The sequence below is a fragment of the Pyrus communis genome, chromosome 7, assembly GCF_963583255.1.
Source record: "Pyrus communis chromosome 7, drPyrComm1.1, whole genome shotgun sequence".
NCBI classification, from domain to species: Eukaryota; Viridiplantae; Streptophyta; class Magnoliopsida; order Rosales; family Rosaceae; genus Pyrus; species Pyrus communis.
Genome location: NC_084809.1, coordinates 25,907,650 through 25,929,082, shown reverse-complemented (window position 1 = coordinate 25,929,082; position 21,433 = coordinate 25,907,650). Strand labels below are relative to the sequence as shown.

At 37.1% G+C, this 21,433-nt stretch overlaps 2 protein-coding genes across 2 annotated transcripts; one reads left to right on the top strand and one right to left on the bottom strand.

The window, feature by feature from the left end:
* Positions 1-13,515: 13,515 nt before the first annotated feature.
* On the top strand, positions 13,516-16,047 carry LOC137740336 (10 kDa chaperonin, mitochondrial-like). Its single transcript, XM_068480198.1, has 3 exons — positions 13,516-13,700; positions 14,397-14,536; positions 15,800-16,047. Exons 1-3 carry the CDS (start codon positions 13,596-13,598, stop codon positions 15,846-15,848), a joined length of 294 nt encoding a protein of 97 aa, XP_068336299.1. The 5' UTR covers positions 13,516-13,595; the 3' UTR covers positions 15,849-16,047.
* A 455-nt stretch (positions 16,048-16,502) lies between these two features.
* Positions 16,503-19,812, bottom strand: LOC137740335 (uncharacterized). Its single transcript, XM_068480197.1, has 4 exons — positions 19,554-19,812; positions 18,831-19,201; positions 17,996-18,038; positions 16,503-17,568 (listed from the first exon to the last, which is right to left on the bottom strand). Exons 1-4 carry the CDS (start codon positions 19,684-19,686, stop codon positions 16,850-16,852), a joined length of 1,266 nt encoding a protein of 421 aa, XP_068336298.1. The 5' UTR covers positions 19,687-19,812; the 3' UTR covers positions 16,503-16,849.
* Positions 19,813-21,433: the final 1,621 nt, after the last annotated feature.

The window sequence follows — 21,433 nt, the reverse complement described above, 5'->3', positions numbered from 1 at the left end:
CATAAATAAGTTATTAATCAAACAGTTAAACAAATTGAATTCACAACTTATGAAACGCAATTAGAAGTAATCAAATCATATTGCAAGCATAAACATATATTTCGAATCCCCCCCCTAGCCAAGGGGGGTTTAGTTCCTCATACGTACAAGACAAGGAGAATTTAAATTAAACATTGAAATCAAAGGAAAAGAAACACCTAAACATTCCAACAACTCAAACTTGAATTGTATGAACGTTTAGGCCTTCTTCTCTTCCTCTTTGTTGTGGCACAAGGTCTAAGGATAGGTTTTGGGGTGGTATTTATATGGAGGAATGGTTGTGTAATGGTAGGGTGTGTGTATGAATGGATGGAATGGTGTGAATGGCTAAATTTCTGGAATGGTGGAGTGGCACGGCACAAAGGGTGTTGTTGGTGTGAATTTGTGTATGAATGAATCCCCCCTTGTGGCTGCAATGGATGTTTATTTATAGGTGGATGAATGATTAAAATAGGGAATATGACAGCTAGGAGGTTGGTGGAAAGTTGGAAATGGGATGGGAGTGCATGTGGGTGAATGTGTGGCTGCAATGATGAAGTGGACAACCTGGAAAGCTGCAGCAAAGTGTGTGGAGGTGCTGGAATTGAATGGTTATGCACGGCAATGGGATGTTTGGTGCTGGAAATGAATGTGAAAGCATGTGAATTAAAGCTAGGGTGAATGATGATGAATGCATGTGGATTAAAGAGTGAATGGTGGCTGCAATAATGAAATGGAATGCTGGAAAGGGTATGAAATGCACGGCAAAGGAGAATGAATATGTGGCTGCATGGTTGAATGATTAAAGGGTGCATATGGGTTGGAAATGCATGTGGAGTGGCTTGTATGAAGGGGGAATAATGCACGGCAGAGAAGTGGAATGACAGCTAGGTTACGATGATGAATGCATGTGGATTAGGTTGGAAAGGTGTGTGGAATGGCTGGAATGTGTGGTGATGAATGTGGAGTGGCTTGTGCAGCTAGGTTCTGATGATGAATGCATGTGGATTAGGTTGGAAAGTGGTGGGTTATGCACGGCAAAGTGTGGAGAAAGAATGTGTGGCTGCATGGTTGTGTTGGTGATGAATGTGAACTCTTTGTTCTTCATTTTCATTTCTTCATCTCTTTATTTATTCCTAGCCTCCTTTGGTCTTCAATTTCGTCCATCTACTTGTCTTTAAGCATATGCAATCCATTTAATGCCCCAAACTACTCCAAAATGCACCAAAATGCACTTTCTTGCTCCTTTAGCCCTTTGGACCTACAAACACACGAAAATAGCTTAAAGTACTAAAATTACTAAGTACTAGCAACATAAATGCAAGAAAACAAGCAAACTAAGGCGCATAAATATGCTCCTATCAATGGTTAAACTCCTAAAGACCTCACAAGCACGAATATGTAATTTGTTTCCTCGATCTGTGAAGGTTTCAATGGTTTTTGGGTGTGTTCGTACATATGGGGATAGAAATAGGAGAGAGAGAGAAAGGGACAGGGATACGGGACAGGGAAAGGGGTGAGGGAGTGTGGGAGTGTGTGTGTGGTCCAAAACCAGCCAAACAAAACCCAAAACAACCACACAACGAAACAAACATACTAGGGGCAAAACCGTCATTTCATCCATACGGTACGAAAAATCCGGGATGGACTGTCACATTTTTGCTTTAGAATCCATAATGTGTGATTTCTCTACCGATTTCTTGTTTTGTTTTCTACTGGTAACATTCCTTCTCGTTCTTTTTCCTCCCATATTATATTGTACATGTAAAAGCAGAATTAAAATCACTGAAAAAATTGTAGAACTCTTCTACCTATTAAAACTAAGAATGATACAAACCTAATCAAAGGGTGTAAAGAAAAGAAAAAATCACACCAATTGAATGCAAAAAATAAAATACATCAACCAAGGAAGGTACAAACCTAATCAAAGTGTGCAAATCCTCGAGATGCTTTGGTGCATTCCATGTCCCTGCTACACTACGGACACCAGGGTGTAAGTATACTATAAGTATGTGCGTACCTTTTTGCATAGCAAGAAGATGGTGATGAAGCACCCTAATTCTGCTATTTAGCATCTTGATGGCACTGTGAATTCCTGTAAGATGAGCAGCCACTGCACACAACCCAGGTTGTATTAGTTTGTATCACAAATATAAACCTTTCTTATAACTGGATGATCCCAAGCTCACTCAAACCATGTATGATATCTTCAATTGCCAAGATGGTACCAAAAACGCAATGGCTAAAATGATCGAAACTATCCTTCCCATTGAAAGTATAGACGTACGGTCTGCTAGCAACCTAAAATCCCAAAAACACGTCAATAAAAAACTCAAACTTTGAAGGGATTTCATAAATGGACGTGGGAGTTTGAAAACTGAACGGAACTGCTATGCAGTTTGAACAAACGTGCTGGGCGTGGTAAGAAGAAAGAGTGCTTTCGATTCTATATTATTCTTCTCATAAAGAGGTATTGATATACAACCCTAATCTAATCAAATAAGGAAAAATAATTCACAGGGAATATACCCAGATTACAAGAGATCCATCCTAAACTAGGAAACTCTAAATTATGGGAAACTATATAAGTCAACATTCCCCCTCAAGTTGGTGCATATATGTTACACATGCCCAACTTGTCTAGAAACTTAGAGAACTTTTCACTAGAAATTGCTTTGGTGAGGATGTCAGCAATTTGGTCTTCTGTTCTGATTGGAGGTACTTCAATTATTTTACCTTCTAGCTTTTCTTTAATAAAAAACCTATCAACCTTTACATGCTTGGTTCTATCATGTTGTACCGGATTCTGAGCAATATCACGAGCAGCCTTATTATCACAAAACAACTGCATCGGTTGGCTATGCTTAACCCCCAAATCATGTAATAGTTGTTTAAGCCATAAGATCTCACAAATACGAAGAGCCATATTTTGGTATTCTGCTTATGCACTTGACCTCGCCACTACTCTCTGCTTCTTGCTTCTCCAAGTAACCAGATTTCCCCCAACAAAGGTAAAGTAACCAGATGTTGAACGCTTATCATCACTTGAACCAGCCCAATCAGCATCTGTATACCCCTCAACTCTGAAATGGCCGTTCTTTCTGAATAAAATCCCTTTCCCAGGACTTCCTTTCAAATAGCTCAATATTCTCATAACTGCATCCATATGTTGTTCCCCTGGATTATGCATGTATTGACTAACGACACTCAAGGCATGAGCAAGGTCCGGTCTAGTATGTGCCAAATACATTAATCTTCCCACTAGTCGTTGATACCTTCCTTTGTCAACTGGCACTTGATTTAGATCAATACTCAGCTTTGTCCCTTCTACCAACAGAGTAGTTACGGGTTTGCATGCCGACATACCAGTTTCTTTTAACAGATCAAGAATATACTTACTTTGTGACAGAAACATTCCTGACTTACCTCTTGATACCTCAATCCCAAGAAAATATTTTAGAGACCCAAGATCCTTCATCTCGAATTTTGTAGATAAATACTTCTGCAAGGCCACACGTTCATTCGGATCATTACCGGTAACTACCGAATCATCCACGTAAAGAATGAGTGTTGTAAGCTTTCCGTACCGACGTTTCAAGAACAGTGTGTGATCATAATTACTATGCTTATATCCAAATGCTCTTATAGACCTGGTTCCCAAACCACGCTCTCGGGGACTGCTTCAACCCATACAATGATTTTCAAAGCCTGCATACCTTTTGTCTATGCATATCCGGAACGTTACTCCCTTGTGGGAGTTCCATGTATATCTCCTCAGTCAGATATCCATGTAAAAAGACATTTTTTACATCGAACTGTTGTAGCGGCCAATCTAAATTTGCTGCCAAGGATAATAACACACGAATCGTATTGATTTTCGCCACTGGTGCGAAGGTATCAATGTAGTCAATCCCATACTTTTGTGTGTACCCCTTTGCCACCAACCTCGCCTTGAAACGATCCACTGTTCCATCTGTTTTGTATTTTATAGTATAGACCCATTTGCAACCCACATGCTTCTTGCCAACTGGCAAATCGGTTACTTCCCAGGTAGCATTCTTCTTCAATGATCTCAATTCCTCATTCATTGCTTATTTCCAGTGAGAATCTGCTAAGGCTTTCTACACACTGTTAGGAATAAATACATTAGATAATTGATATACAAATGACTTATTTGATTCCGACAGATGACGAGTGGACACATAATTGTTGAATGGATATCTTACCCCTGAGTCCGAGTGTGGTTCATTCACATGATATTTCTGCTTACATTTAGGGTCAGCTTTATAAGTGGGTTTAGGAATACCTCAATTAATTCTCTCTGGAAGGCAACTAAGTGGTGGAGCATCCTAAGCAGTAGGCGATTGGTTATGAGTATTGTTGGAGACCACATCCCTGACATCAAATAATTATGATGAGCTTTGCTCTAATTCAATGTGTGAAACTAGACGCCCATATTTCATGGGCCATTGACAGTGCAAATCAGGCACCACGGCCTCTTGCTAAGAAACGAACGGATTGGACTGGTGGGCTGCTATCTGACGCCCTGGCCCAGAAGCATCTGGCGCTGCCTGTGAGAATGCGGGCTGGAGTGCTCTAAGTTTGCCAGAATGAAGACTTCCCTGCTGCATTAATGGCCCATTTTGCTGGTCCAACAACCCAGCATGCATTGGCTGCTCTGATGGGCCAGGGCATGCAGCTCGGCATGCGCTGGCTATTGGTGTTGCTATTGTTCATGCAACCCCATTGGCTACATTTAATCCATAGAATAATCAAAAGCTCGGACTTCAACATCTCACATCTCCCCCTGAAATGAGGACCTGGAGGAACCATAGTACGTCTCATGTTCATGGAAAACGACATCCATAGTGACAAATATTTTCTTCGTTGGAGGGTGATAGTAGCGGTATCCCTTTTGGGCAGTGGCATAGCCTACAAAGACACAACGGAGAGTGATAAGCTCATATTTATATATTTTTTATATCAAATTCACTTGTCTTTTCTTAGTTAGTTCCTTATATTTTTGTGTTATTTACTTTGTTTTTGTGTTTTGTAGGATTTGTCAAGTAAAGAAAAGAAAAATAACACAAGTGGAATTTTAAGTAATAAATTCGTCAAAACTGCCTGTGCAGGTCAGCTGACTTTGGAAGCAAGTTTCGGACAGCTCAGAATGAATTAGAGAATGAGCCTTATATCCTTGGAAAGCTATGGATGTCTATTTTCTGGAGCATTTAGCGGATTGTTAATATCATGTTTCTAGAAAAAGTTATGATCGTTCTAACACTGAAAGGTTTCAGGAGGCTGAGCAGTTTGTAACTGACAAGAAAGCGTTGAAAGCAATAATTCCCATAAAACTAACAGCCAAAACTGATGCAGCCAAGAACAAGCCAGCTAACACTTATTCAAATATCAGAGGAAATGAAAAATTAAGTGAGAGTAATAGGCATAAAGGCTGCCCAAAGAGTTACAATTGTTTTAGAATTTCCTCCCACTTATTGTCATCACTAAATGGCTATTAATGGGGTGAGTTATGGAGAAAAAACTGTGGCAGCAGAAAAGAAGAAAAGACCTACAAGTTGCAGCAACAAAGAGGGAGAAAAAGTGTGAATAAAAAAGATAGAAAAAAAAAGAAGCAAAGCAAGGGAAAAAGGCAAGGCTACTGCGTTGGGGAAGGAAGGAAAGGAAGGAGGAAATCTTGGCATTCTCTTCTCTCGGTTTTATCTTCTCAAACTCATGTCTTTCTTTTGGTTTAATTTGAGAATTATGTGTAACTAATTTTTAGTAGTTAGGGGCTGTTTTGAAGCCCCTAATATGATTGCAAGTTTGTTATGACATTTTGTTTGAATTACTTTTACGAATGGATGAAAATTGGTTCACTACTTGTCTTATTGATGAATTTTTTATGTGTTTTTTATAGATTCATACTTAGTAAGCATATCTAGAATTCTAATGCTATGAATATGTGTGTGCATGCCCTTGTCGAATGAGGACCTACATATGTTCTAGAGTAGTACTTGTTAATTGCGATTAACATGTGAACCAATTTCTAGGATAAGTAAGACAACGCCAGTACTTACGATGTCTTGTGATGACTCAAACTCTTTTCGTTCTTAATGATTTCTACTTGTTAAATCTATGAACACACCCTTCTAGATTGCATGTTAAGGACTAAGTTAAGTTGAAAACGCCATTCTCTTAACATACTACATAAGAAAGAGTAATAGGTTGGGTTCTAACATTGAGCCAACTTGAGCATCTTCATCCGAAAAATGAAAGGAATTTGAATGAAACATAACATGTTTGCATGATTATTTGGTGGTGGATAGCAATTCCCCTAACTCATTTTTCTTAATTTGTGAATTACTTAAAAATCTGTCTCTGTCTTGTTTTTGTTCGATTTAATTTAAATATCAAATCAACTCCAAAAATCCCAAATATTTGTGTGAGTGTAGCTCTATGTGTCTAGTATCTGCATATAAAATTTCGTAGACTTTAGATAAGTGTAAGTCGGTCTAATAATTATTTTTCAGTGGCTGGTCAGTAGTGACAACAACCCAGTTTTTGTGACATTTTAAGTAGTTAGATAAAACAATCTTCTGCGGGAAAGACCCTTATTTTCATATGCTACAATTGACAAATCTTAGTGTTAATAAGGAAAATCAATAGGACATTTGTGTGCTACTTTGTGGTGTGCTTTTAATCCTATCAGAGAGCACGGAGCTCAAGTTTGTTTTGTCGTTGGGGCGGGTGGAGATGAACAAAGAAAACACATCCTTACACTTGAGGAGACAAGTTAGGTACCGGTGGACAATTTTTGTGAGTCATGAGTGCCTGAAACAGTGTTTGGAAGTCGATAGTGCGAGATGGGAGATGATTAATAAGATATGCAGCGGATCTAAGTGCTTCACCCCAAAAATGCAACCGAAGTCGTGCCATGAGAAGGGAGGCACGAACCACTTCTAACAAATGCTGATTTTTTCGCTCTGCTACCCCATTATGCTGAGGAGTGTAGGGACACGTAGTCTAATGAACAATACTGTGCATATCAAGGAATGACCAAAGTTTTGTACTAACATACTCTCCTCCATTGTCACTTCAAAGACACTTGGATATTCGTGTTGTACTGCACAACAACCATTTTATGGAATTTTTGAAAGGCCAAACTAACTTCACTTTTCGACTTCAACAAACTAACCCAAGTCATTTTGGTACAATCGTCAATAAAAGTAACAAACCAATGAGCTCCACCCAAAGTAGCAATTTAGATGGGCCCCACACATCCGAATGCACAATCATAAAAGGAACTGAACTTTTATTCAAACTTGGAGAAAAATAAGTTCGATGGCTTTTGGCCATTTCACAAACGTCACACTTAAACTGAGAAACATCATTCTTAACAAACAAACTAGGAAATAACTTATGCAAGTAACCAAATGAAGCATGCCCAAGACGGTGGTGCCACAACCATATGTTTGACACTTTATTAGTCTCTCCACAAGAACCAGCAACATAAAGAGCTTGAGTCAGCAAGCCAGAACTATTTGACGTTAACTCCAAGTAATATAGCTTCCCTCGTCTAATACCATAACCAATCATCTTCTGCGTCCGGATGTCCTTGAAAACAAAAAAAAAGCACCAAAAAATAACCAAACAGTGTAAGGCAAGGGTTATTTGGGCAACGGATAACAAATTATAATTTAAAGATGGAACCACAAGAACAGTATCAAGTTTCATGGTATCAGAAAGGGAAACAGTGCCTTCCCCGACAACTGGAGCAGCATTACCGTTGGGCACACTAACCATTGTTTGAGTGGAGGTTTCTAATGATGGAACCTGTCTATAATCACAAGTCATATGTTCCGTAGCACTAGAATCAATTATCCATGTATTATTCGAAACAGTAGTGCAACTATTGCCTGCCTTACCATCATTACCTGTCGTAGCAATCATAGCTGATGCTTTGTCCGTTATATGATCCACATCACTCTTAGTTTCCGCAACAGAGGCACGAGATTTATTGCATCGTGGATCACGTGTCTTATCCCAATTCTCAGGATATCCAATCAACTCAAAACAACAGCTCTTGGAATGGCTTGTTAGACCACAATGTGGACATTTACCCGGAGGGGGGGTCTCAACTTGTTTAGTTGGTTCGGGTTTGTCCTAGACGATATTCTGACCCAGTTCGGTTGGATCGAGAAGACGGTCCACGAGCCTTGGCTTCCATAGCAAAATGCTCATGCTTGTCTTATTCCATCTTCATAGCCTCTTTTCTATCTGCTTCCGGACAAACATATGCATAAGCAGCCTAAAGCCCCAACGGGGGATCCTTGCGCAACACCTCTCCACACACTTGATCAAACTCATCGTCTAGACCACCAAGAAACAAATAGACCCTTTGTTTCTCAGTCGCCTTTTGAAATGTTTTGATATCCTTTTCACACTTCATGGCCACTTTATTAAAGTAATCCAACTCCTGAAAAATCTCAGTTAGCTCCCCAAAATAAGTAGCCAATGATCTTCCATTTTGACAAAGATGTGATGCTTCTTGATTCAATGTGTAAATTATAGCCTCATCATTCTCATCAAAATAAGCAGTTTTAATCAAATCTCAAATTTCTTTTGAAGTAGACAATCAAATGTACTGCTTCATCGATGATAACAACCAACTCTTAATTCTTTGATCATCGGAGAACCAGTCATCATATTTAGGATCATCGTCTTTGGGTGCCTTGATAGACCCATAAGATATCCCATCTTCTTTCTTCCAGCAATATGAATCTGAATGAGAGGAGCCCACAAATCGTAGTTCTTCTCATCCAGTACCATACCAATATTGAAACTCGAGTTGTCTGACTATACCATAATTGAAGCAGCAGCCTTCACATCCTGATGAGCCATGTGGCCTGCTGTCGGCAAGAATTGGGCAGTAAACAAACGTGATAAATAATCAGCAAAAGTTGACAGAATACGGACACCAATGAAATTGCTGTTGTTGGCGGATGAAATTCAAGGCAGCAATGACTTTTTGGAGTCACTCGCTGCAGTAGTGTGCAGAGCACTGCAAGCCCAACCCAAATAGGGTTTTGTTTCTGGTTTTCAACAAGGCTCTGGTGCCAAGAAGAAAGAATGCTTTCAATTCTATATTATTCTTCTCATAAAGAGGTATTGATATACAACCCTAATCTAATCAAATAAGGAAAAATAATTACAGGAGATTACACAGGGAATATACACAGATTACAAGAGATTCATCCTAAACTAGGAAACCCTAAATTATGGGAAACTATACAAGTCAACAATTCTTTCCCCACGTAACTATTTTTTGTTCTTTTTATTTTTGACTAGCATTTGCCTACACACTTTGTATGTATAAACACATTTTTTTAGAAAATGAGAAGGGGAGAGAGAGAGAGAGATAACGTGGAGAGAGTCGGATGTTTTTGTTTTGTCTTTTTATTATTATTTTTAATTAGAGATATGTTAAGATTATAGGTAGGTGATGCTTTGAAGAAAAAAAAAAGTAAAATTTTGTTATGTAAAATGTTAAAATTACATGTACATGAGGCTTTGAAGAAAAAAAATAGCAAAATTTGGTTGTGTGAAATTACATTTTTGCCACATATTTCTTATTCATGTTCTATTTTAATTAGAGGGTTAAACTGGTAATTTCATATGATTTTGGTTGACAATGAGTGTTTTATTAATTAAGAGATTAGAGATTAGAGATTAGAGATATAACCTTTTTTTTTAAATTCTTATAAAAATAATAAAAATTGATGTTGAGAAGACTTAATTATCTTTACACAATCTGTTAGAATGAGAGAAATAAATTTGAAATTTTGACAAAAGTCATTGTTTATAAATTGACATGCACCAATTCTCTTAATTAAATGTATAAGCATAGAAATTTAGAATTTCCGACAAAAAAAATAAAAAACGAATTTGTGATTTCCAATTTCCTAGTTTAAATTTCATGTAAATAGGTGTTACTTCTGAATTTTTATGACTGGGAGTTTAAAAACAACAATTTTGTATGCAAGTTTCGTTGTTCTTTTAGAGGTTGTATTCAATTGAGATCTTGAGGATTTTTTTTTTGTCAAATAGATTTTGAGGATTTTTTTATGGATTTATAAATCCTTGGCCTTTGATGGAGTTTATAAATCTATTAAACTCTTAAAATAAAATAAAATTCACAAATTTTAGAAAATAAAATTTTGTTATTTTAAAATTTTTTTAGTAATCTTAAATTTCCTAATCCACTATGGCCCTTTACCACAGTGGTAGAAAGGTATTATGCCCTTGCATGACGGCGTAGATTCAAACCCCGTCAACTCCGTCAATAGCTAATCTAACATCTAACTTACTGTTGACCCTAAAAACTACCGAGCCTACGTGGTGCGCAGACCGAGTAATTAAAAAGTTAACTAGGTTCTTCAGTTGTGTGCGGGGCGTGCCAACTCGTTAGCCGAGCTCGGCCGATGAGTAAAATATGTTGATGTTGCGTTGAGCGCGCTGCTGACTTCTTGATCTTGCGACTATGGCCGAGGAAAGAACACCTTTCGGCCTTCAAGTTCTAGAGCCTGAAGACAAAGCTGCTAGTTCTGCGAAGTTCAATATCAAATTTGGCTTTCAATGTGCCGAATGTAGTAACTTGTAATACCTTACTTCGCCGAGAAGGCTAATAAGATGACCTCTACCAATAAGGATTCAAAAATCCTTCTCGACTGAGACTTGGATAGATAACCAGTTGGCATCGACGTAATGCTACTTATCCAAACTGAAAGTGCTCCGCTGTCGGCTGATTTTATGGCAACAATGTTGTTTATCCAAACTGAAAATGTTCGCCAGTTGCCTTCACAGTGCTGTTTATCCAAACTAAAGATGTGTTGGCGGAAAAAGGAAAATAAAAATCTCAAGGTTGTTAAGAGGTTTCGCGTAGAGCAAGAGTTTGCACATAGCAGTTTGTGTGTTGAATTGGAGAGAGTTTGAATGTCGTCTGCCGCTTTGTATTTATAGGGACATGCCTTGATGAACACACTATGAAGTTGTTGCCGTGACTTGGAGTATCCAATCGAAATAAATAATATTCCTATGAATATTATTCCAAATAAGCAAAGCTACACTATGATAATTGTCGTCCACGTATGATAACCATGCAATCAGATCAATTTACAAGCACATGGAACTCTTCCCATAGCATCCTAAATAACCATGCAATGTTTAGACCCATATTCACATCCAAGTGCATGCATTACCAAAGTCTGAGCACTTTAGCCCATGTTGTGCTTTTCCTTTCCTTGGTAGCCTAATCTAAACAAAAGACTCCCTCTTCCACTCATTTGTATAGGTGCAACCATGCAATGCCACGCTAATTGTTCATCAATTGCAATATTTATTTTATTCGGCATTATCATATGCTACTGCTTTATCACCCAGCTGTGTTCCAGATAATGGTAAGTCTAGATAATTTAATACTATTAAGAGATAATCATTATGATTAAAATCATAATATCATCCTTTAATAATATTGAAAATTATCTCAATCGATTTGTCATCCAACGGTCTAGAACTCAGCTCATTCAACGGTCTTGATTACTCGAGCCGATGAAGTAAAATCTGGTCCAAACACTTACTAACGCTATCGCTCGACTCAAAAAAAAAAAAAAAACAAGAAAAGAAAAAAGAGTAGTGTTAGGCTTTTGATAGAGTTTATAAGTCCATTAAACTCTTAAAATAAAATAAAATTCACAAATTTTAGAAAATAAAATTTTGTTATTTTAAATTTTCTTTAGTGATCTTAAATTTTCTAATCCAAAACAAAGTGTTAGACTAAAACTCTCTTCTTCCCAAGATTGTTTTTTCTACTTCAAATCTCATCCCCATTGTTGAACCACAGGGGCCAGGCACCATCGCACTACTGAGAGTAGCACACCAATCACTTAACCTAAGCAAGAGCAATTAAACCAAGAGATCATAACACCAATCATTTAACCCAAACGAGTGCAACTTTTTTTTTTTTTATATTTTATTTTACCACAAACCTTGCAGTTAACGCCCTCCATTGTAAGACGAGCTCCACAATTGCCATTCGAATCATAATAAAGTAGCCGATAGCGATGTGTGAGTATGGGAAAGATGTTCGAGACCTCGAGTATTAAAATTGAATAATTGGTATGGAGATGAGGGTTCAAAGAGAAGAAATACCGGATTTTAGAGGGGCAGAAAGTTTTAGTCTTAGGATAATTTAGTCTTTTGAACATCATTTTTTGGTAGTTTTAGTCGTCAGGCCATCATCACCAACCTTTGCTAGTCAAATCATAGCGTGTCTCTTCTCGGTGGCGCACTTTAGTGTTAAGTGGTTATTAAAGTGCTTTTAGCACTATTTGGTATAATTATTGGAGCGCATTTTATGTAGGTGGCTCACTCACCCCCGTTTTTCGTTCATTTAATTTGTTCATGGGTTCTTCTTCTTAGTGGTGGCGGCGGATCGTCGATGGCGATGCAACTGGTGGAGTGGAACATGCAATCTTTCAGATATAAAAATTTTGTTATTGTGGACTTGCTCTTTTTAGGTTTTTTTCGATTGTATTTAGTTTTGGGCTATGCTTGTTTTTAAATTGCCTTTATCATCTCCAAACCCTAGGTTAAAATTTTTGACCCAGAAACAGTTTTTTTGCTCTAATCCTTCTAGGTTAAATTTTTAGCCCGAGATTACCAAAAAAATGAATTTATGATAATTTTTCTCTTGAAGTAACTTTTTTTTTTTAATTATGTAGACTATTATAATTCAATTTTATGAACATTTTTACTTAAAAATATTTAGATTCAGATAAAATTAAAAAAAAAATATTAAACCGACACCATGAAATTGATGGAACACTATGATAGAATATGAAACACATGATTTTTTTTTATTTTTTATAATTATTTTGGCCGTTGGAATTAAATTTGGACCGTTAAATCTTTTTTTTTTAATCATTGGATTTGATTATATAAAATCTTATACGTTGGATTCTATGAATTTATAAATATAAAACTTAAAAAAGTACACATATATGGTGGGCCATCTCACTAACACAGGGGAATTATGGCCTAAATTTGTCACAAAAATGAATTTTGGGTTAAAACTCATGTTTGGCCCAAATGTTGGAGTAAGTTGAAGTAGGTTTAAAACCTAAAATTTGTGTTTTACGGTTAGAGTAGGTCTAAAGGAACAAATGTTTAGTCTAAACAAGTTGAAAAAAATGTAGGGGATTTTATTTAACCACATGGACCTATATGGAATTTAAGGTAAACTTTTAATAATTTCTTTTTCTTTGAGAATTCTCATTTTAAACTTCAAAATTTTTTTTTTTTAAAAACTTTAAACTTTAAACTTTCTATATTTGAAAAATTTGTTATGTAAAATGAAATTTTGAGAGTATTAATATCAGTTTTTATTTATTTATTTATTCAATTTTTTTGCGTGGAACCCTTTAAAAACCTAAACCCTACACAAAAACGAAAGAGTTAGGGGTTTAGCTGCTTACGATTCTTTATCTGCGCGTGCGTTGCCGTTACTTTCCAGTTTTGTGATGGCGAAGCGTCTGGTTCCACTCTTGAATCGCGTTCTTGTTGAGAGAATCGTCCCTCCGTCGAAAACCTCCACCGGAATCTTACTTCCGGAGAAGTCCGCCAAGGTATATACTTTTATCATTTTACCCATACTCTCTCCCCACTTTCTCATTTGTGCGTTTGTTTCCTGAGAAACTCGAGATAATGCAATATAGTTTAAATGTAAGTAGGATTTGGTTTCTGGGTTTTGGTGTTCTTGGATTTTTAGTAGTGGAAATTGTGGAATGTTTGATAATTCGGATCTTAGATTTTTCGCTCTCTTTACGAATTTTGAGTGTTTTCTGTATCTGGGTACTTTTTGGAATCAGAAATTGGAAAGGTATTATCATTTTTGAACCACTAAATCAAAGCAATGATGAATATTTGTAGGGCTCACTTGGAACTGCTTCTTTAAAGAGCACCTATGCTCATAATCACAAGCACTTCCAGTAAAAGGGCTTCTATTAGAGGCACATTGAATGAAAATGAAAGTGCTTCTTCCAAACATGATTAATAGAGCTTTGGTAATTTGAAGCGATTTTAGTTAATTTAGAAGCACGTGCAAACAGGTTTCCGTTTTACTATTATGTTTGCAAACAAGGTTCTTGTTTTAAATCTAATTCGCCTCATTTTTCGTTCAAATGGGGCTTTGCTTAATTAAATTTTTCCCTTTTACAGAAACTTTTTGTGGTTAAGATATGCAATATAACATGAAAGTGAGGCTTTGCTGTCTGGATAAAAATTAATATCTAAATTGAAATCTTGGTGCATTACGCTTTTAGCTGAACTCTGGAAAAGTTGTTGCTGTGGGTCCTGGCACTCGCGATAAGGAGGGACAGTTCATCCCCGCCACCGTGAAGGAAGGAGACACTGTTCTGCTGCCAGAGTATGGAGGAACTGAAGTGAAGCTTGGTGACAAAGAGTACGTATCTCACAAGGCCTTATTGCTAGTATTCTTAGATGTGCAATACTTTAAGCTGCTTTTAATTATGTATAAACTTCTGAAAGATTTCTGTCATGATTCTAATAGTTTTTGGGGCATATTTACTAAACCATTGCTGACCTTAATTCAATCGAAAGATACAATGGAAGCTGAAATTTGATTTGGAAACACTTACTTAAGCACCGGGACTTTTGTTTTATAAATTGCCTTCACATCATGTAGATAAAAAATATTCATATGGAAGAACTGTGTAGAAAACTAGACCTTAGATTTTGTGCTGATGATTTCCCTTCTGTACGTGATGCAATGACTTGAAGTATTACTGAATAATAAGGCTGGCATGCTTTCCATTTCATGATTTTGCGCATGTATGTTTTATGAATTTTTCCGTGGTATATGGATACAATACATAGTGAAATGCTACTTGTTTCTCTTGCACGAACGACTGTCCATTTGGTTTGTATGTATGTGTCTTATTTGTATCACTCTCTGTAAACAGGTGTGCTTTTATCCATTGTATGTGTCTTATTACTAGGATTACAATTTGGCGAATTGACTCAAGTAGGCATCTTTGCTGTAAAGCAGAGGTGTGCTTTAGTTAGCATCTGTTTTTGCCTTATAATTCTCAGATTCATTCTAGTCCAGAGAAGGATTTAAGTTTTTAACTGAGAAATTTAGGTAACTTGAGCCGAGATTGTTGTATGGCATGGCAGCTTGTTTAGTACTTTTCAGGCAAGTTAGAGCCAATCTTGGCTTAGTTTGATTAGTGCAGACGAATTAGTGATTATGATATCTCTAATGTTATAATCACCTTATAGTCTTATAATTTTCCTAATTTTTTCTTAATAATTAGCTAATCAGATTTGCTGCACGGCCCTTAAACTTATCCTTAGGTTACATTAGCAAATGTCAAGTCTCAAGTGCGGCGTTGCTTCATGCCCCCGTCTTACCCACGTGGCTTTTATTAGGATGTCTTTTCCATAGGCATATTTGGTATATCTCGTCTTTTAAATGCTTTCAGCGTGATGCCTGAAAATTTTCCAGTTTTGGATTTCTGTATGTGACATTGAACAACATTTGAGAATGCATACCATGTTACGTATGTTACAAGAACTTGTGAAATTAGTCAGGATTGAGAAATAGATGCAGTTTTGAGAACATTTACTTCTGCATTATTTCTTTCGACATTCACTTCCTTTGTCCGATTAGATGCTCATTAAATTATTTCTTTTGCTGTTTTAGGTACCAGCTATATCGGGATGAGGATATACTGGGAACACTGCACGACTGATGTATTGTTTGACCTATGATCGTGTTAATTTTGTTCATGATTTATCCTAGTCGATTTAAGTTCCGTAGCATGGAGTCGATCTCTGTTGATGCCCTACTGTTTAACTTTGTTATGTGCTCATAAATTAGATGAAGGAAAACGTGTAAAACTGTTCCGTTATTGGGCAAATAGTTTGAATGCAACTAAGACGTTTTTAATATGCACCAAGTTTATCCAAATCCCTATAGCCGAATGTCTGCTCCAGTTATTCAATGTGAATTCATCGCTTATTTATGAATTCGCTCAGTCAGTGAGGACCAGAGATACTTGCAGACCGGAGGTCGTGGCTGCTTGCTTTCTGAGGTTTGGGTTTGTGAATTTAATCAGTCACCGAGTGCTTCTGCCAATTCGCTCACCAGTGTTCTTGTTCCAAGTTCGCCGGGTAACAGAATCTCGACTTTTGCCAAGTGTCAGGCGTGCGTGCGGGCAAAACATTACCGTTGATACATTGTGAGCTCTCAGTAGTAGGAATTGGGCTTTGCCTGTATCAGCATTCAAGAATGGGCCGTACGTGCATCAATTGTCAAAATTTTCAATGAGTGCATGAGCAACTAAACCATAGCTTATATTCTTCCAAATTTAATTCAATCAAGTCAGAAGGCAAACAATTGTCACAGCTCATATGACCTGAGCAAATCCAAAGGAAGTAGAAACATTTAAAAGGTCGGACAAATAAATTTCACCTGCATAATAGTATACATAAATAGTGCAGTATACATAACAATTTACAAATAGTGGTGCAACTATACATAATAACTTCCTACTACATTTTGGTTAATCTCCTACCAAATTGTAAGATCTAGTACCATGCCAACTAAATTACACCTCACATCACTTTTTCGAGTTTAGCGGTCCGCACTTCTGAGGAGCATTGGTTTGTGGATGATCGCATTAATGCTAAGCTAGGTTATGTACTAACTACTTAGCTATGAAACCTCTATGCAATGCATTCTTTCATTTACCTAGATAGAATTTACTGAGTCGCCACCTTCACTGCTTTCATTATCACTGCTGCTACTCTCACTCTCGCTTTCACTTTCGCTTCCACTTCCGCTTCCGCTTCCACTGCTACTCTCACTCCCACTAGTATCATTTGAGCTTGACGTCTCTTTCTCTCCCACCTCGGCATTCACCTGAGCTCTGAGGGCTTCAGCAGCATTTGGGCCATTATCCATCACATCATCACTTACATCCACAATCTCATCATCCAGATAAGTCTGCTTCTCTCCCACCTCAGCATTCACCTGAGCTTTGAGGGCTTCTGCAGCATTTGGGCCGTTATCTATCACATCATCACTAACATCCACAACCTCATCATCCATATCAGTGTGCTTCTCTCCCACCTCAGCATTAACCTGACCTCTGAGCGCTTTGGCAGCATTTGGGCCATTATACATCACATCATCACTTATATCCGCATCAGCAATCTCATCATCCATATCTCCTGGATGAGGTAAGTTAATGTCAATGCCGGTGTGAAATTCCTTTCCAGGAGATCTTCCCTTCTCAGATATATCATCATCATTATCACCGTCATCTTCATTGTCATCATCATCAATGACAACATCCACTTCTTCCTCCATTTCATCGCTTCTTTGTGCATCAGGAGATGCAGTTGGTGGATTTGGTAAGGAAGGCGGACAGTCCAAATCCTCGCTGGTTTCAGGTTTTGGCCCTGGGTCTGGAAAGAAGATTGTAAAATGTATCAATACCATGATAAAAAACCAAAAGCTAGGCGGTAATATAGCTGCAATTACTAAGGAACATAATGTAATTACAATTGTTTAGCCATGAAAATGAAATTCAGAAAAAATGTTAGAACATCAAAATACCAACGAAAAATGCCTGGTTTTTTTGCACAACAAAGGTTTAAGCATATAAGAACAAATTCATTGTTATAAAAGAGTTGATAATCATCATAGACCTGTCACTTAATTTATCATTTTATTTTTTGAAAAACTAGTACCACTAAGACATTATGATCAATTGGAACATGAAGAAATGTAGTCCTGAAGCTCAAACATTACACAATTGTATCTATAATGGGAGAGAACGAAATTTCCATCAAACAACTCAACATCGTAACAGTAGGGTTTAAGATCATATACCTAAGCTCGCTAAGCTGTTGATATCAATTTCTTTCAACTCCACCTGTACAATTAAATTTAAGCAAATAGTTTCAACCATCACATAATTACTGGAATTCCTGAAAGAAATGTGTACTAAAAAAAGATGCCCATGCTATTCAACAAATCCAGTTTTCACAAATTCAATTTAACACAAGGGAAAAGATTGCAGCATTAAATAGTATTGGTTATAAGTTAAGTAGTTCGAAAGGATATATCTTCTCTAGATAACATAATAGCAATTAGCACATCCTGAAGATGATTTCAACCCCGTACGAAATCAAATAAAATACAAAAGTATTTATTTAATAAAGAAGCAAGATTGCATTTGACGCCATGATTTTTGCACAATGATAGAAGTGAGGGGTATGATTGTTCACAGTGTTGCCACTACCGTTCACCAGAACGTGATTGCAACTGGTCGGTACAAGCAACAAAGAACTAGCACACAAGCCACATGTTCCAGCATAGAAGGAAACACATGTTCCAGCATAGAAAGATTTCTCATATTCAGTATTCCAGTCTTGGTGTTCAAATTTATATATTAAATGAAGCAAGTTCCACGAAATTGGTTTAAATCCCCGATATTGCTGACTCCTCGACTTTAATTGTACTCAATCTGTGAAATCTAACTCCAATGTGGGAGAATTCAGATTACATAGCTTGAGTCACAAGATGCAATACTCTTCTGCAAAGTCCACCTAGATATGCAATGCGTATGCAAGTGCATCTACAATTACCCCTTTTTGAGATGGACCACACTTCACCCTTCTTATCATTCAACAGATATGACGACCATAAAATCAAAGAAGCCTACCGGTGGCATATTAGGAAGAATGTCCTTGTTCAACGACTGAAGCTTTGGTCTTTTGCCACCGGTTGGTGGAGAATAAGATTCCACCGCTGAAACTGATGTACTCGTGACTGCGGCCACTGGAGCTGCAGATTCACCAGGCAGCCTGACATGCCTCAACCGCTTCACTGCTCGGTGCAACCTCTCCAACCGAAAACCCTCACCATCAAAGAACAAAACGGCCTCGTCTTTCTTGTGATCCTCACTCACACCTTCAAAAGTCACTTTGGGTTTTCCGTGTTGGTTGTTGTGAAATTCTAATGCAACTCTATTGTCCTTGCTCTTGTGTAACAACCCTGGTTGGTTCTTGTCAATTGAAGCCGGTTTAAATTCATCTGAAAAATAAAAATATATCACCAAACTTCGAAATTTTTTTGACAAAATGGATCCAATTGGTAGCAAAAACTCTCAAATTTATGAACAACACACTGATAACAAAAGTTTCTAACTTCACAAGTTTTGAATGGTGCAAAAGTGTAAACAAACAAACTAGTTTCTCAGGTGGTAGATTGCCCTGGTGGTTACCGTCTTTTGAATTCAGCTTAGAATAGTAATATCACTTCAAATAAAAAAAATAAAAAAACTAGTTTCACACAAGACTAGTATACTCCCAAAGCTTTAATTTTACTCAATTTTCTCGGGAAACAAACGGAAAGTATAGTAAACTACTGAGGTACTAAAACTTACAGCGTAAGGTGCAGAACTTGGGGGAGGGACGGTGGTCCACGAAGGAAGAACCTAGGGTTAGGCTGTACCACCGGTCGGTCTCCGGAGCACCGTTTGGCTCGTCGTCTTCGTTGCTCTTCCGATTCGTCGCCATTCTGCAAAGCTCAATTTCAACGCAATTTTAGTATTCAAATCGAAAACTGAATTTTGGTACCAAATCGAAAGTTGAAATTGGGAACCCTAGAACCCTAGGGATTGCAAACGACAAGTACCTACAGAAGAAAAGAGGGCAGTTTAGTCTTTTCCCTGCTGTTTCTGGTTATATCCTTGTATTTTCAGGTCGAACCTGGACCGTTTAAGTGTGTGTCGAATGGTGACGTTAACAAACCGAAACCGGTTGAAATTAATAACAGTAAACTGAAACCGAAAATTGAAGGCAAAGGGTAAGGTAAAGATCTCCTTTCAACAGAAAATGACGGTCTCTTTGCGATTAATGGTGGATCAAAATATCATTGCCGCAGAAGAAATGAACTGTAGGCATGAAGAACGGGTCAAACAAATACAAAAAGACATGGACAATAGGAATATGCAAAGTAACACTTTGGATTACACTCTAATGAGTAAGGCCTATTTTGATAGCAAGAAAAGGGAAATTATGGCCCGACGACAGTTGTTTACCTCCGACTATCATCCTACAATGGCAGATGATGATGATGATGATTGTAGTTTTTAAATTTAAGTTTGTAGTTTTTAAATTTAAGTTGTAGCTTTTAAAATTTAAGTTATTGTAGCTTTTAAATTTAAGCGTTGTAGTTTTTAAATTTAAATAATAAATTATGTTTGGCCATATGGCTCTTTGGTCCTCTCGGTTAGAGATGGTTTTTTGTCATAGGATTATGTTTGGCCTATGACCCTCTAGCCCCTCGGTTGGAGATGGTAAGAAATATGACCATGCACTGTTCATCAAAATATTAATTTCTTAGGGGGCTATAGGTCTAAAACGAGTTATCTGACCCTCTTTTGGTTGGAGATGGTCTAATACTACATAAACCAAATTTGTGAATCATGTAACGTATTATTAATAGAAAATAAGCATGTTAATCTATATTTAATATTTTAATAATTAACAATAATCTCATATGATCTACAAAATCTGATCCAAATAATTGATCTCCCAACGTTGCTCACTGAATAAACCGCAGTTAATTGTTTGATTTTAACAATAGTTAAATACTCGAAAACTAAATCGGATCGTAATTGTTCGGTTTGTGGTTTTGAATTCTTGTGAATGTTGATGTTAAGAGACCGATCCAAAATTGATTCGGATGTCACATGCGAGTACTAATAAAAGGGGACATCAATTCGGCTGACTATAATGGCCGATTTGATTTTATTTAAACAAAGAAAATAGATGAATAATGCAAAACTAAATCGTTTGATCATGTAAGAATATTTTTATCGTCTTGTAAAAAAAAAAAAAAAAAAAACACACACACACAGGTGAACCCAACCATGTTATATCTGATAATTTTCCAACAATCTCACAAAATGCGTTGATTCGTGAACTACTCAGCTATGAAAATTTCTACTTTCTTAACTTTTTCCACAAATTTCCAAAAATCTTTTTCCCCAACCAGTTTCTAATTCTATCTAACATATTTGAGTAATGCAAAATATCGTCTTAAAAAAGCGAGTCGAATAGGAATGGTAGCAGTTTGGTTTGGAGACGAAAATATTATACTCATCCCCGTAACTATGAAAATCAACCATATTTATAATCGTAAATTAACCATTGGGAATTATCTATAGCCATACTCACCGGATAATAGATTTATTATCGGTTAACGGTTATATCAATCTTCTTATAAACAAATAGTATATTCGTCATTAAACATTTGATG